General features: G+C 39.5%; 1 protein-coding gene across 1 annotated transcript in view; it reads right to left on the reverse strand.

Moving 5' to 3' along the window:
• Window positions 1-109: 109 nt before the first annotated feature.
• The window catches only part of wwc1 (WW and C2 domain containing 1), a 54,527-nt gene continuing 38,868 nt past the window's right edge, over window positions 110-15,768 (reverse strand). Inside the window, exons 13-22 of the mRNA XM_063894969.1 lie at window positions 13,064-13,234; window positions 12,388-12,580; window positions 11,495-11,635; window positions 10,543-10,592; window positions 8,993-9,176; window positions 7,998-8,162; window positions 7,784-7,876; window positions 6,004-6,234; window positions 5,732-5,850; window positions 110-4,709 (exon numbers count right to left, since the gene is read on the reverse strand). Coding sequence (XP_063751039.1) covers window positions 4,643-4,709; window positions 5,732-5,850; window positions 6,004-6,234; window positions 7,784-7,876; window positions 7,998-8,162; window positions 8,993-9,176; window positions 10,543-10,592; window positions 11,495-11,635; window positions 12,388-12,580; window positions 13,064-13,234 — 1,414 coding nt within the window. The 3' untranslated portion in view covers window positions 110-4,642. The remainder of the gene's footprint in view (window positions 4,710-5,731; window positions 5,851-6,003; window positions 6,235-7,783; window positions 7,877-7,997; window positions 8,163-8,992; window positions 9,177-10,542; window positions 10,593-11,494; window positions 11,636-12,387; window positions 12,581-13,063; window positions 13,235-15,768) is intronic.

Consider the following 15,768-nt stretch of genomic DNA (forward strand, 5'->3'; position numbering starts at 1 on the left):
CATGCACAATGACTACATTAACTTTCAATACTTCAAGTATATTATGTTGATAATACTTTAAAATGTTTTGAGAAAAACACTAATAAAAGTACTACAAAACACGTTGAAATAGAAGAGAAGAACTTTTTTATTTGTTGTGAAACTACAAAACATATTGTTTGGTATTTTTTGTGCTGGTGAAATATTTACAACTCTGGTCGATAGTACAGTGTCTGAGAATAAAATTCACAGCTTTTCGGGACTCACGCGATAAAAAGAAAAACAGGAAAAGCACACCCAAATCACAAAGTGCAATAAATACATGCTGTATGTTTCTCATAGCCGCCTCCATACACATTACCAGATTCATCACCAGTCGTAATACAAACAAATTCATTAGGAAAATAAAAACAATAATCAAATAAAAGGAAAACAAATGCACTTGAACTTCAAAAAACAAACAAGAATTATATCACAACCTACATGATGAAAAAAATAATTACGTGTGACTACCAGCATGTTTTTTCTCTGAATGATTGTGATTTCTTGTAGCAAAAAACCTACATTCCTTCATCCAGATGTTGTTATATATAAATGTTTTTTGATTTAGCGGTTAAACAACATTCAATCGATCATGACAAAGTCCTTACAGACAGACAGTACTGTTCCTCAGAGTCCTATTCTTTAAAACTACCTGCTCTACAGTGCAGGAAAAAAAAACAAAAAACTGTTTGCATTAGGAACATTAATGCAAACCCTTCTCTACATTTACAGCTTCAGATCAATCCATGGCAGCCAGATTTGGACATATATGACACAAAAACAAACAATGGTTGCTCTCCGAAAGGCACACTCTCACTTAACTCCAAAGGCTTTCATTAATTTCACAGTGATCCCGTTACAGTAAAACCCTCAGACCGTCAGAGTTCAGAGCTGCGTTCACACTGTGCGAGGAAACCAGATAGGACAATAGTGAGATTTTTCGCCTCTTCAATGTAATACATATCAGATTTATGGCTATGATTCCAGTCTTAGCAGTCTGATCAGAATTCTAACATCGTATTTGTTGCTCGATTACGCCGTAATAGTGGAGTGATGAATCGAAGAGAAAGTGGCGCATTATAGTGTATTAGCTGTGGATGTTGTCCATTTGAGGGGATAAAATATGGGCAAGTTAAATGTTTGGAATTGACGAGTGAACAGCTAAAAAAAAATATTGCTTTACACTTTCAGGATTCTTAAAACACACCTAACTGTGTTTCAATTATATGGATATTGTGGAAGTCATAAGTAAGAGTGGTTTTGTATTTGATTATAAGAGGTGTTTACAATTATTTGTCCCATTTCTATTTACAAAGTGAGTGAATAACACTAAGTATGACCTTGTTGCTGAAAATACATATATTTGAATTCCCTAAAAGTGTTATTTATACATCGTAAATGAACATTTTGACTTCATAGCATTGTCTTAGATCCCTATGGTGCACACAGTGGTATCATGCATCTCAGATGATAAACTTTACATACCTACAGGTAAAGTATTATTTAGACCACAAGAACGTCAGCGTCCTTTATTTCTGTTTTTGTGTCTCAGGAGTTAAATCTTTGGTATTGTTATGGTGATAATTATTTACTTCAGAAACGGGACAGTTCAGACTGAATAAAACGCTTCCTCTCTGCAGTGTGAACGCAGCCTCAGTGTGAACATCCTCACAGCATTTCATTCACTTCCTACCAACTGTGGTTTTGTATTTGTGTGATATGTATTGTTCCTATTAACACTTGTGCAAAAATATTCCTACTTTTACCTGAATGTGTGGTGAATATTTCTACTAGTAACTGGATATGTTTTGTAACCATGTTATTTGTTTGTGAATTAAAAACTATTACGATATGCAACTATCAGAAACAAGGCTGATTTAAATTCTTGGGACTTTTTGGAGATAAACTTAAGCATTGGAGGGAGATGATGGGGAAACGGGAACAGAAAGTGAAAGAGCCCACAAGTAAAATAAGTCAAAGTCAACTCCCTCTGTTGGTGTTAAACATAAACATTAAGCAAGATAAAAAAAAGGTTTTCTGTTGACTCTTTGCTGGATCTGATCTATTATTCAAGCAGGTTGTGAGCTGACTCTGAAACAGAGAAACATCTGGAATGACAGCGGTTTTTACCAGTGACATTCTGGTTTACACCGGGAATGGAGACATGATTACGTGAAGGATTGCGTCATGTGGTGAACACTTATACAAAGCACCTAATGTAGCTCACCACATGAAGAGCATGGTGACCCAGCAAGGAGAGCAACACTGACCTAACGGTGAGTCATTATTCCAAAAGTCACAGGTTAAGAAACTTCGACTCCACCTTAATACTGTAACCCCATCATAAACCCCCCAAGACAAACTGTCTGTAAAAAAACACATGATTTTGCAACTTTTGTTTTTATTCCTCTTTATTTCTTTTAACATTTTAATTGAATTGGTTTATCAATAATAACTCAAATGTGTAATTATTTTTAAGTGGTTGCTGTTTACTCATTTCGGAGTGGGTTTTCTTCTCCCCTCCTCTTATTCTTAAGTAAGTTATTCATTTACTACATTTCCCAGAATGCCTTTTACCATTATTTTGTGTAGGGTTTTGTTTTATCCATTTAGAAGTGACACTGATTTCACACAATAAATAGTTCTAACAGTTTTTTTTTGTTTCTTTAATTTATAGCAATGTTATAGGTTGATCTTATCAAGCATTGTTTTAAGTCAACACACTTTATGTGAGAGAAAATATAAGAAAATGGTGATAAAACTGAGGTAGAAGTCAAAATAACTTTTCAGGTATTTAAAAGAAATCAAACCTGACTAGTTGCTGCAATGCATTATGGTCTATTCCTCACTCTTGCTGTTTCATAAGATTCTGTGTATCTTCTCTCTGATAGATTCCTTTCTGTAAATGTGAAAGCAAGCTTAAAACTGCAAATATAAATGATTAAATCTGTTTAAAATATCAGAGTCATGTTTTCTATATGTCCAAGGATTTTAAATATTACAACATATAGAAACGCAAGATTTATCACCATAGGAGTATTCTTTTATCACAGTTGAATTGTTGAATAAAGCACCAAAGACAACAGCTGCTCAACGTTCAGGTACAAACACAAAGAGCCACCAAACAATAGTCGAGGTTCTCTACTCATTTATAATCCGGTTGCCTTGGAAACAGAGTTAGACATCGTAAGTCCGCGCTGTGTTGAATAGAAAGCACATCGCTGGAGCACAAACAGTGAACTGACTTTATGCCAGAGGTGAAGATTAAGAGCCGCTCTGCATGTACCGATAAAAGGAACATTCTGACCGGCTTCTGCACTCAAACGCAGACAGGAAAACACTCCTCTGAATGCCAAGCCATATTCATCACAAGGCTGATTTAATTTAGGTAAACCTCCAAAAAAAAAACATTATATCCAAGTGACAATATTAGTTTTTCCTGATTCCTGAAGAGCAGTAAACAGGGAGTAGGAATTTAACCCCTTGCTAGTGTACAAATATTTGGGATGAAATTGATGTGTTCAGTTTTGCTGGGGCACCATGCTTATATTTTAAGCTGCAGAACATCCAGTTGTAAGAGGCATGAGAGTGACTTTAGATACAGAGCGTATCCAAAACATCCAGTTAGAGGGAAGGGGAGTCTGAAATTAAAACTCTTTTTAGTTCACATTCATCAAAGATACATCTGATCTTCACTTCCTGAATGACAATCTTTGTGTGCTTCAACAGTCAACAATCACTCCAGCGCATTCGAGGCAAAGGCTTTTGGATTTGTTTTTTTATATTTTTCCAAAAACCCACTTATTTTTCTTTCCGTTTTTTACTTTCTCAAGCTTCTTAAAGTGCGGACTATCCGATCAACTACCTGAGTGTTAGTGAGAGTTAGTGCTCTTTCTACACTTTGCCTAAAGTCACTGGTGAGAGACAACTGCACTAAAATGAGAAGGATCTCACCTCCTAAAATGATCAAACCCAGTTCATTTGGTAACATTTGCAAATTAAAGACTTGCTCCAGTTTTCCTCTTGTGTGTGTTGTAAATGATGCATGCTGATGATGATTATATACAAACATCTGTGCTGTCAATAGTTTTCTAAAAAAAACAAAACACTTGAAAATCAATAATAAATATCTCTTAAATCAAGATATTTATTTTAGATTTTTATCATCAGCTTTAGTTGCTCATTTTGCTTTAGTACCGTTGTTTTGTGCTGTCAATATACATATTTATATATTTCTTTACCCAAATGTGTCAGTAAAGTACAAAACTCTTTGTATGCACATATGCAGCTTTGTGACTTTGTGCTGGAATGATTTTACACACCTATAAACAGCCTGTTAGTAACAGAAACACAAAACAAAGTGGAAGAAAGAGTGACATAATAATTAAAAAAAGAAAAAGCTCTAGTGTGCTATGACTAATTTACAAACATAGACTATCCACATTAGAAATGCTGAGCTCTTTAAAAATGTGTTTCTTCATGGTTTTGAGTGTTTGCTCTACTTGACATATTATTATTATTGTTGTTTGTTTAAATTCTTCATAACACCGCCAAACATTTGCTTCATTTGAATGGGAACAGCAGGCTAAGACTCGAGGAGGAAATACTTTGAAATGCTTCTCTACACGTCGTCAGCCGGCAGGTCGGGGATGCTGCTCTTCGCTCGTGTGAAGAACGCCATCTTCTCTCTGAAACGCAGGAGACAGTCAGAGATCAACACAAGGACAAAGCTAACCTGGGGATTTAGTTTTAAAGTTCCCATAACAAAGCTCTAAAGTCATACTTTATGACTTTATTCAGCTACTATTGTCAGTCTATTCACTATTTTGTACTGACACTCTGAATGTATTACATTATTGGATGCCTGACTGTGTTGTTTCTTAATTGAGGTTTGAACCTGAGTTTCATCTTTGGCAGATTGTGCAGACTTTTAAAACAAATCCTCAATTTAATGCTGAATAAAAAGTAAAAAATTGGGTTGTTCTGAGCTCCTAGGTGGTTTATGGTCTTGTTTCTATTAAAGTCATTTTTTAAAGTAGCTTGGGGACCACAATCACAATCTATCTAATTAATATGTGATACAACACCAAGGAAGTCTTAATTATACAGTTTAGCCCTCCATAAAAGTATATATCTTTGATTTAAATTAGATAAAGATAGAAAACAATGCTGTTTTAACAATAATCTACATCACATCATGATACAGGGTAAATAAGGAATACATAACATGCCTCTTAAATGCAAAAATAATATTGCAAAAAAAGCTTTTCCAAAAAACATGTTAGTCGTCAATCACATATTAAACAGCCAACCTATATCAGAACACAACAGAGTTTATCTGGTTGTGCTCCTGCATTACCAGACATATATCAGCATGTTGGTGCATCAGTATATCAAATCAGGAGACACAATAAACATATTTATCCCAGCCGACGTACATCTCAGTGCAGAACATTCTCACAGTATACATCAAACTCCTTCCTCTGCTGCTCCTGTCTGAAATACAGTTTCTAAAATTCATTAAGAAGGGGAGTAAGTAGCTTCACTGCCACTGGAATGTGCTTTTTTAAAGGGGCCTATTTTTTATTGAGCCGTTTTTAACACATTCTGTCTGCTGAGGAGATCTGACCACATATTCGTCTCAGGTATTCTGCCGGTGCTCTTATCTGGAGTCTCATATTTCAGGAATCTGGCAGGTTGTGTGTCTCACCTGAAGGTCTGCACCTCAGGGACTTCCTTCCGGCTCTGTCCTCTGATCTTGTGGACGTCCTTGGCTGCTGCTCTCATCATCTTCTCCACCCGCTTCTCGTGTAGCTGCTCCTCACAAGTCTAAACAGGACCAAGATCACAGGACGATACTGAACTCTGCTTTCTTTTATTTACAGGAAAATGTGCCTTGGACACTTGAGTAACAATTATCTAGGTTGTGTCCATACATCGTACGTTAAGCCCATATACATTGTTCCCACCACGTTCCCTCACCTGTTTCTCGGCCTGCCTCAGGAGGATGCGGAAGCGTTCGTCCTCCTGCACCCAGGCGGGCAGCTCTCTCTGGCCGCGCTGCCTCGCCGTCTCCAGCTGCATCTTCAGCTCCCGCAGCACCCGCAGCTCCTGAGTCAGCCGCGACTGCCGCGTCCGTGACACCTGCAGGTCCAGCTCCAGGTCCAGGGACGTCCTCAGCAGACCATCCAGACCTTTCACCTGCACCGGAGGCTGAGGGAGGACAGGGCAGAGGGGTAAAGATAAGAGATACAGACACAAACACTAAGGCTTCGAGAAACAATTGTTCCTCTAATGGGTACCTGGCCTTCACTTTGGTTTTTAATAAAGGCCATTAATGCAGATTAACTTAAAATCCCTGACTCCTCAGCCTATGAGAGAACACAAAACACTGTCTTTTTCTAATACTCACTACGCAATGCAAATAAAAATAAAAAGCTGTTCATCAAACAGTTGAAGACAGATATATTTATTTGTTTATTTTTAGATGAATATTTCTAAACCGTCACCTGATTGTACAGTCACAGTTTGGATTTATTTGCCCCACACTGGCACCATAATCAAGGTATATATTTTTTAATCCCTGATGCAGTCTTTGAGAAACTTCATTTATAATATGAATTTATTGTCAGCATTATCCTGCACAATAATCAATAACTCATCTTAACTTTTTCTATGGTTCTGAGTGTTTTTCGTTCATGTTCGAAAAAGAATATTGCTTTCCTTGTAAAGAAAACGTGTTATTCTTGCTTTGTTTTAAAATGTTTATGAATGTTTATGTATAGATGTCGATTTCCCCCCACTGAAATGTTCCTGCCTGCTGCTAAATTAATAGGAGCTGGCAAATGTCAGAGCTGCATTAAACATTCAGACGGTTATTAAATATTAAGAGTCACTTGACTGAGAGTCGTCAGGCAGCTTTAGGGCTCAAAAAATGCAAAAAGGCTCCTCCGTCTACCTCTCTGGAGTAACAGTTAATGCGCTCAGTAAACTTGTAGGTGTTTCGACTTCACGGTCGGGCACTCCAGAAAATGACTGTGAGGCTGCAGTGAGGCATACTGGGATATAAGTGACTGGACTTCAATGTTAACTCCTCTGGGGGGGAAGTCTGTCATGGCAAAAATCTATAACACTGTCATTATATGATGACACAGTTACCATCAGAAAAAACTAAAACCCTGGGGTGTCTGACACATGAACTGCGCTAAAAGTTTTTTCTCTTCAGATCGAGTGACGAGGCGACAGGCAATTAGACAAATTCTCCTTTTGTTTTTTTACATCTGCGGGTTTGACTGCAATACTACATGGTACAATTATTCTCCACTGCCTTACAGTCAAAACTGCTCCTCCAGTTGAAAATCGGCTCAGATATTGTAGGTCTACCCTGTGAGAGACTCCATGAAGCAGCTTAGCATAACAAACTAGTGAGGCTGGCCAACAACAAAATATCCGACCCCAACCATTTCCTGAACATTAAATATACATTTTTTGCAACAAAATGCAGAGATACGGCGTCCCACGACTCAATACAATTAGACTAAAACCCACTTTTGTGCACCGGTTAATCCTGAAATTAAATACAGACCTAAATCCCAGGTCAAATGTAGGTCAGAGACTCTTGAGCATGTTGTCTTCAGTGATTGTGAGGTTATGTTAAATATGTTTCATTATATTGTGTCTTGATATTTGTCCTTGTTGACACAAGAAACATTTCAGACTGATATCTGACATTAAAGTATTATCATATTACTTGTTGTTTTACCTTCTTCATGCGCATGCTTCTCCTCTCCGAGGCGTTTCTGACAAACGGAGACTTCTTGGAGAGGGTGGAGCTGTCGCTGTCGCTGCGGTTTATCTAGAAAACACCACAGAGGGAGATGTTAATTCATGACAGGGAGTTAAAAGGTGTTTCTTTTTCTCTTTGTCTGATGTGCCGTTGGTTGATTGTATTGTAGGACTTCAGTGGCTTCGGTTACCCTGCAGATGTACTGGCTCTGGGGTCCGGGAGAGAAGGTCTTGGAGCGGATGATGGTGTTGCCCCTCATGAACGGGTTCTGCTGGTGGACGTCCGGCCGGCGCTCCTTGGGTCGAACCACCGAGCTGTGGTGAGACAAGTTGTCCATGCTGGTCTCTTTGTTCACCTAGACAAGGAATAAAATATGATATTAATACTAACAGTCCACTACATTCAGAAATAGTGCTTATTACACTTACTCAAAGATAATTTATTGCACCCTAATTCACAAAAATAAATAGTTTTTTGACAATGCTGACACACAAAGCAGGAAGGGGATGATTTGATAGTATGGAAGTCAGAAAAAGAGGAGAAAAATAAGAAAGTAAAACATGACGATGAGAGGAACATTTCATTGTATTTCTTGTAAGACATTTCACCTTCCTCCCTCCTTCCTGTATGGTTGTTAAATAACAGTGGAAAATGGTCTTTTGATTTCACCCGATTGACTTGAATCTAAAGGTCTTTCCTGCTCAAAAATGTGTTTACTTGTGCTTTCCCAGTAATCAGAAAAAGGTTTATTGCCAAGTACACATACGAGGAATTTGTCCTGGTGTAAACATACAGAAAACTAAAACTAAAATGAAAACACTGTTTAAAAAATGTACACCTCTTAAAAGTTACAACGTGCAAAACAACAGTGTTACATTGTGTGCATTAATGTGATGCATAGAGTCTATGATGTGGCTGAGGGTGGGGGTCAGTGGGGATCTTGTTAATGTAGCGGAGGTGAAAAAACTGGTTAGGTGTTGGTCCTGATGGAGCAGGGTAAACTGTTCGTGTCCAGGGAGGGAGGGGTCGGCCACAATCTTCCCTGCCCGCCTCAGGGTCCTGGAGGCGTGTATTGTACTGTGTGTTACACCTGAACTTCCCCTTGCTGTGTTGAATCTTCATCAACACAACAAGGACAACATCAACTTTTTTCTATTAGGGAGATGATTTTCATCACAATGCTACCTTTTCTGTGATGGCTGCTGCACGATAAGGAGGAGGTTTGGTCTCCCTCACCTCCTCTTCCTCCTCCTCTGCTGCTTCCCATTGGCTGCTTTCAGGGTAAAACTCTTCGTCTTCTTCCAGAGGCCCAACCCCCTCTACGCCGTTTCCTTCCTCATCATCGAAGATGTCCAGACGGTCACCATGCCTGTGAACAACAAACACAAAGTCTCTTTTGTAGGAATACATACTTTTCTCAAAGTAGTGCTTTGGTATCGCTTATCCTATCTGTACTCAGCCCTGATACTGTTGCATGAAGTTTTACAGTTTTTGTTTTTTATTTACCATCTTTTATGAGATCTTTTTAGTTATCTGTGTGTACCCATGAGCTCTTAACATATAAAAAGCAGAGGTAAAATAGGTTGTAAGCAGGTGAATTATATAAATGTAAGACAACTTAAACATATTATATACAGTATATATTTTGATAACTAAATACAGTGAACAAAGAGGAGGAGAACTTTTGCACGTGGCAGGAAGATTACTAGGTGGTCTAATTCCTTCCTTCCTGGGAAAGAAGACAGGTGTGTGTGTGTGTGTGTGTGTGTGTGTGTGTGTGTGTGTGTGTGTGTGTGTGTGTGTGTGTGTGTGTGTGTGTGTGTGTGTGTGTGTGTGTGTGTGTGTGTGTGGGTTGACATGGGGACACCTGGTGATTGTCGTAGGACAGAGGGAGGAGGAAAGGTGGCCGTGTAATTCAAAAGAGGGGGAGGTGTGTATCCGAAATTAAAGCAGCTTTATTTACAGTGTGAAACTGCTGAGCACCATTCTGTCAGAGTGTGTGTGTGTGTGTGTGTGTGTGTGTGTGTGTGTGTGTGTGTGTGTGTGTGTGTGTGTGTGTGTGTGTGTGTGTGTGCCTGCACTGAAAACAATTGGGAACTGTCTGCTGCCCTGGGAAGCGTTACAGATCATCTCTAAGTGTGACATAACGTTTGAAAACACTACAAATATTCACATCCTCTGTAAGAGAACAAAAAATAAAGTAACATCGGTACCACTTTGCAATAATGTAATTCATTTATTAATTAGGTTGTGAACACTTTCTAAATCATTAATAAGCTTTTAGAAGACAAGAGATAAACAAAACATCAAGATGGATGAAGAAGACGGAGTAAGCTAGGTAGCCAATATAAGGCTTAGTCATCGTGCCAAATAGTGAGCCTGTGTTGATGTATGAAAACTATGTTAGAACTGGTTTATAAATGGTTCTTAATGATTAATAAAGTGTTTACAACCTAATTAATAACCTAATTATAAACCCTTTATAAGTGTTATTGTAGTCTTATTGTAACGTGGTACCGTAATGGTAATATTTCAAATTTCAGTCTGATGTAAGAGGGAGGCTATCTCCAGCTACATGTATGATGTAGTTAGATGGTGCGCTAACAGAGATTGTATAATTAAGATCCAGATAAATGTTGCTGAAAGCTTGAAAATATAAAACATTTAAAAAAGACGAGTGATGGTCAAAAGTAGGAGTGAACGAGAGACCAAATAGGACACGGAGAAGCACTCACCATTCATCGTCCTCAGGAGCTCCCACTCTGTCACTGTTGGAAACACGAGGCTTAAACACAAGAACACACACACACACACACACACACACACACACACACACAAGGATTAAACAACTGGAAATAACCACATTTATAAGTGTGGTTATCTGACTGTATTGTAAGCTATCCATTAATTCCTATAATGCCACTGCTTGATTTTATACCGTTTTGTTTGTTTCATTTTTTAAATTCTTTTGGTTTGTCTACTTGTTTCATTTGCCTTGTTTCTGAACTGTCCCTTTTGCTGTAACAATGTTAGTTTCCCCACTCTGCGACAGCGTTTCACTGAATGTCAAATAAGTAAATGTTTGTCTTAGTACCCATTTGTATTCTTTTGTCTAATGTTTATTTTCTTGACACTGTAAAAACTCGCAAACTTCTTCCTACATCCCAAAAATGTTGACATACCGATCATTTTAGACAGTTATCTACGGCGGCGTTAACCTTTTGACATTTCATATTTAATACAAGCTATTTTTCTAAAACCATTTATACAGCTGCAACAGCACAGAGGGAAAACAATCACCATTCAATTAGATGTTTATGTCACTGGTTTGATAATTAGGGAAAACTGGCTGCACTCATATAGGCAGCAGCAAATTCACTGTGTACTTTTTAAAAGCATTTTTGTAATAATTACTGAGCTGCATTAAATGGTAACCATAAACCCTCCTTACAGGAATTCTGATTCTGAAACCTGTTTCTGTTGAGGCTGAATAATTAAATGTTTGTCTTATTAGCAATTTGGATTCTTTTGTCTTATGTTTATATTTTACTTCATTACAAAAGTTTAACTACTGAGCATTTAAGACAGAATATACAAGGTGGGGTGTCAACTGTTTAACCTATTTTCTGTTTAATAGCAAAAGATTTTCTACCTGACTAAAACCCTTTACAACAGCAGCCCTCTCACCCTTTCAGCGCTGCCGGCCGCTCGGCTCTCTTTGTCCTTGCTGCTGATCTCGGGCATGTAGGCGCGACTCAGCAGGTTGTACCACTTAGTGCACTTCTCCTCCGAACAGCTGACATCAGCCAGGCTGATCTGGGCTCCAGCCTGCAGGGGGGGAGAGAGGAAAGATGGTGGGGTGTTAAAGTTTCACTAACACAAACAACAACGTTTGCTATAAAACCATGAAATGAGTCAGCACAGTGTTTGATTCTCCTGTGAGTATTTTCTTCACTGCATTGTAATACAGAGGAACACACAGACACAATTTAAACATTATATACATTTCAACATGCCACATACGTTTTGTCAAGCACAAAATGAGTTAAAATATACAAAGATATATTTAATAATTTGTTTTTGTTCGAGGCATTTGAAAGCCTTTCTTATGTTATCCAACATTTCCTTTGATTATGTTGTAAAGTAAAGTTTATTTATGTTTTATTTGAAGCTTTTAATATTCAGTGTATGAATTGTGCTACATTCTCTTTAGCTTTATTTTATTTTAATCATTGTGGTTATAAATATCCTTTTTTAATGTTTTTCCTGAACACTTACAAGGCACCAGCTGACAGGCAATTATGTGTATGATGCAATTATAAACAGAGTTCCCTTACAACAACATATACAACTTTTTATGTTTCATTTTTTGAGATTCAGATTCCTGAGTAATTATACTTAAAATAAACAAATATTCTGAATGTAAAACACAAAGGAGTCATGTTTGTCTTGTTCTTTTTAAAATATGAAAAAGTTAATAATAACCTTTAAATGAAACACAATTAAACACAATCATATTTGAAGCTAATGATTCAACCTTAAATCAAACGATTATTCCAGATGTAAAACTTCGTACTGACCAGACACTCTTCATGGCCTGACTTGCTGGTGTTGCAGATGTCGACCCTCAGTGTCTTCTGCCGCAATGCATTCTGTGATATCTGCATGCCGAACACCTCGTTGACCTCCACTACGTCGTGAGGCAGAGAGCCGCGCGTCCTGAAGAGGCAGCGGGACGCCTCCACGCAGGGCAGCACCACCGCACGCACATACCTGCAGAGACAGAAGTGTTAACTGTTTGCGCAGGCACCTTTTTCAAGTATTAACATAACCTGACGGCCCTCACACACATCGGCATGAGCATATACAGTCAGTGGAGCCAGCAAACACACCGGGCTGCAGGTAACTAAAAGGAAACGCCCCAGGAAAAAGGAGAAACTAAACACTAAGTACACTTTAAACAATTCACACGTGTCTGTTTAACCCACACATGCATCATTTGTTCTAACTGTGTCTGAATGTACAAAATGCTTATTGATACAAGCTTTCTGTGTGTTGTTCTAACTGGTGTCTTTAGTTCCTCTCCTCTCCACCAAGCAGCTCATTTGATAGTACTGCACCAACACTCACAATGGTTTGTCCTATTCGAATGTGCCTCCATGTTTCTTGCTGTTCTGGGCTGGCATCTTTATTGTGAGTCACTCTGGATAAAAGCCTCAGATAATCTAAATGTAATCTAGCCGTGAAAGGACATACATTTTCTGGTCAGCAGGCAGACAAAGGGCGCTGCAGTTGGAGAGCTGCATGACGTAGATGGTGAAGCGTTGGTCTCTGGTCTCGTAGCGGAAGCCGAGCTGCACTTGAGAGCAGCCAAGCACCAACCGCTCATCGTAGGAGCCGAGGATCAGGTCGGCAGGGAGGCCGGGCCTGCAGGAAACACACAAATACACACTGCTGACTAAATATCATGGGAACTGAGAGTTTCAAAAAGCGATGTAAAGACACCATACAGGTACGTTGTTGTACGTTTTCTACTCTGAGATACTCTTTACAATGAAACTGTGAATGAATAATTGAAATTTAACAAATATTTCAGGAAATATATTCTGTATTAGAGCTGGGAAATGTTTCTTTATTATACTGATATAAGGATATGAGGCTACACATCGTGTTGGATCATCTTTTCCTTGTTTTTGAAGGCTAAGAAACAAAGAAGGCCTTTAACTTGCCAGTTCTATTATTTTCCTTTACCCCCTTAATCATTATATTTACTAGGGCTGACGTCCAATATTCGACGATTCGATTCGGAGAGGTCTGATTGGACTATGAACCTCGTAGTCGAATCTTCGTAAAATTGTGTTATACAACAAAGACCATACCATTCTGACTATATGGGGTGCCCGCGGCTGCCGAGCATTAATTGTTACATAGAATGTCTTGTGTTTTGTTATATAAAAGCCTATTTTAATGCAAAATCTGTCTATTTTATGTTAATAAAGAGTTCCAATGATTTGTTCGCTTAAATGGTAGTCTTAGCTTATTACGGTATTAATAAATCACACCCACTGCAGTTGCGCAATCCAAATGAGCGCAGGTGAGCAGCACACAGGACCGTTAGTGTTTACGGATTTATTGGCTCACAATGGCTACTAAAAAGACATCAAAAGTGTGGAACTATTTTGAAAAGGTTAAAGATGACCCGAAGAAAGTGAAGTGTAAGTTGTGTGAGCAGGTTCTTGCATATCACACGACGACAACCAACATGGCATATCATTTGAAACGGGTAAGGCTTGTTAACTTTACAAACAAACAAACAGTTCTACCACTCTTTTATCAATACAGGCATTAAAATATTATTGTTATATTATTCTATCATTTACAGTTACACCACAGTGTCATGACGACAACTCAGCCGGCACGTCTGCATCAGCGGCGGCCCCGAGATTAACGCAAAAAAAACTTGATTTGAGACCAACACTTTCAGAGAAGAGAAAAAGGGAAATTACTGAAAAGATTGCGGAGTTTGTGGCACTTGATATGAGGCCTGTGCGCATTGTTGAGGGTGGGGGATTTAAAGAACTCTTGCGCACACTTGAGCCAGGCTACACCGTCCCTACAAGAGCTACGGTGATGGATATCGTGCACACAAAATATCTATCGACACGGTCAGAGATATACAGGGCAATACAGGACTGTGAAGCTGTCAGTTTCACAACTGATATCTGGACCTCGCTTCAGATGGAGGCTTATGTCACAGTCACATCACATTTCATCACTGGAGACTGGCAACTGGAGAGTTTTGTTTTAGAAACAAAAAAAATGGAGGACAGTCACACAGCCGATCACATTGCACGAGAACTGACGGAGATAATTTGCGAGTGGGACATTCCAAGTACCAAGATCGTTTCTGTGGTGCATGACAACGCAGCAAACATGGTTGCGTGCACCAACCAGTTGGTCCAGCAGCCCTCCTGGGGAAATATGAAAGGGGTGCGCTGCGCGGGCCACACATTACAACTCTGCATAAACAGCGCTCTGAAGCAGGACCCCATTTGCCGCACTGTTGCTGCTGCAAGGCGCTTGGTTTCTCATTTCAAAAAAAGCGCAAAGGCCACCACAGCACTTCAAGATAAACACAATGTTCCTCAGCATAAACTGATGCAGGATGTTGTCACCCGTTGGAACTCTGTTTATTTGATGCTCGATCGCTTGATCGCTTGATCGAACAGGAGGGGCCAGTTTCAGCCGTGCTCACAGATGACAGTGTGAGCAAACGGTCCGATCGTGACCTGGAGCTATCCACATCACAGTGGCGCACAGCAGAGGACATTGTCGCTGTTCTTAAACCAATGATCACTCTGACAGAGCTTTTGTCCCAAGAAAATAATGCATCCCTGTCTGCCACTGTCCCCATGCTTATGAATATTAAAAAAAGACATGTGGTGGTGCATGCGGACGACAGTCGAACCACAAAGATCATCAAGACTACGCTGTCCGAGGAGATGGACAGGCGATGGGAGCTTAAAGGGCCAGGGCTGGAAAGAAGTGTCTACATCAATGCGGCGGTGCTTGACCCACGCTTCAAGAAGCTCTCCTTTCTCTCCGACGACCAAAGAGATGAGGCGTATTCAGTGGTGGCAGAACTAGCTGAGAGTCTAACTGACAGGTCTTGCCAGGAGGAAAGTGACACGGTGGATCCTGGGCCGACTGCAAAACAGGACACTGTGATGGCTATGCTGCTGGCCAGTGATGAAGATGAGGAGGAACAGGATGAGACAAGCGAGATGAAGGCCTATTTGAAGGACTTCACTAAATGCACTGGAGGCCCCCTGGAATGGTGGAAGAAAAATGAGGATAGATATCCAAAGTTGTCAAGAGCTGCTAGGAGATTTCACAGCATCCCCTCCACCTCCACGCCCTCAGAGAGGATATTTTCCAAAGTGGGTTTCATTGCTAACAAA

The sequence above is a fragment of the Eleginops maclovinus genome, chromosome 11 (genome assembly GCF_036324505.1).
Source record: "Eleginops maclovinus isolate JMC-PN-2008 ecotype Puerto Natales chromosome 11, JC_Emac_rtc_rv5, whole genome shotgun sequence".
NCBI classification, from domain to species: Eukaryota; Metazoa; Chordata; class Actinopteri; order Perciformes; family Eleginopidae; genus Eleginops; species Eleginops maclovinus.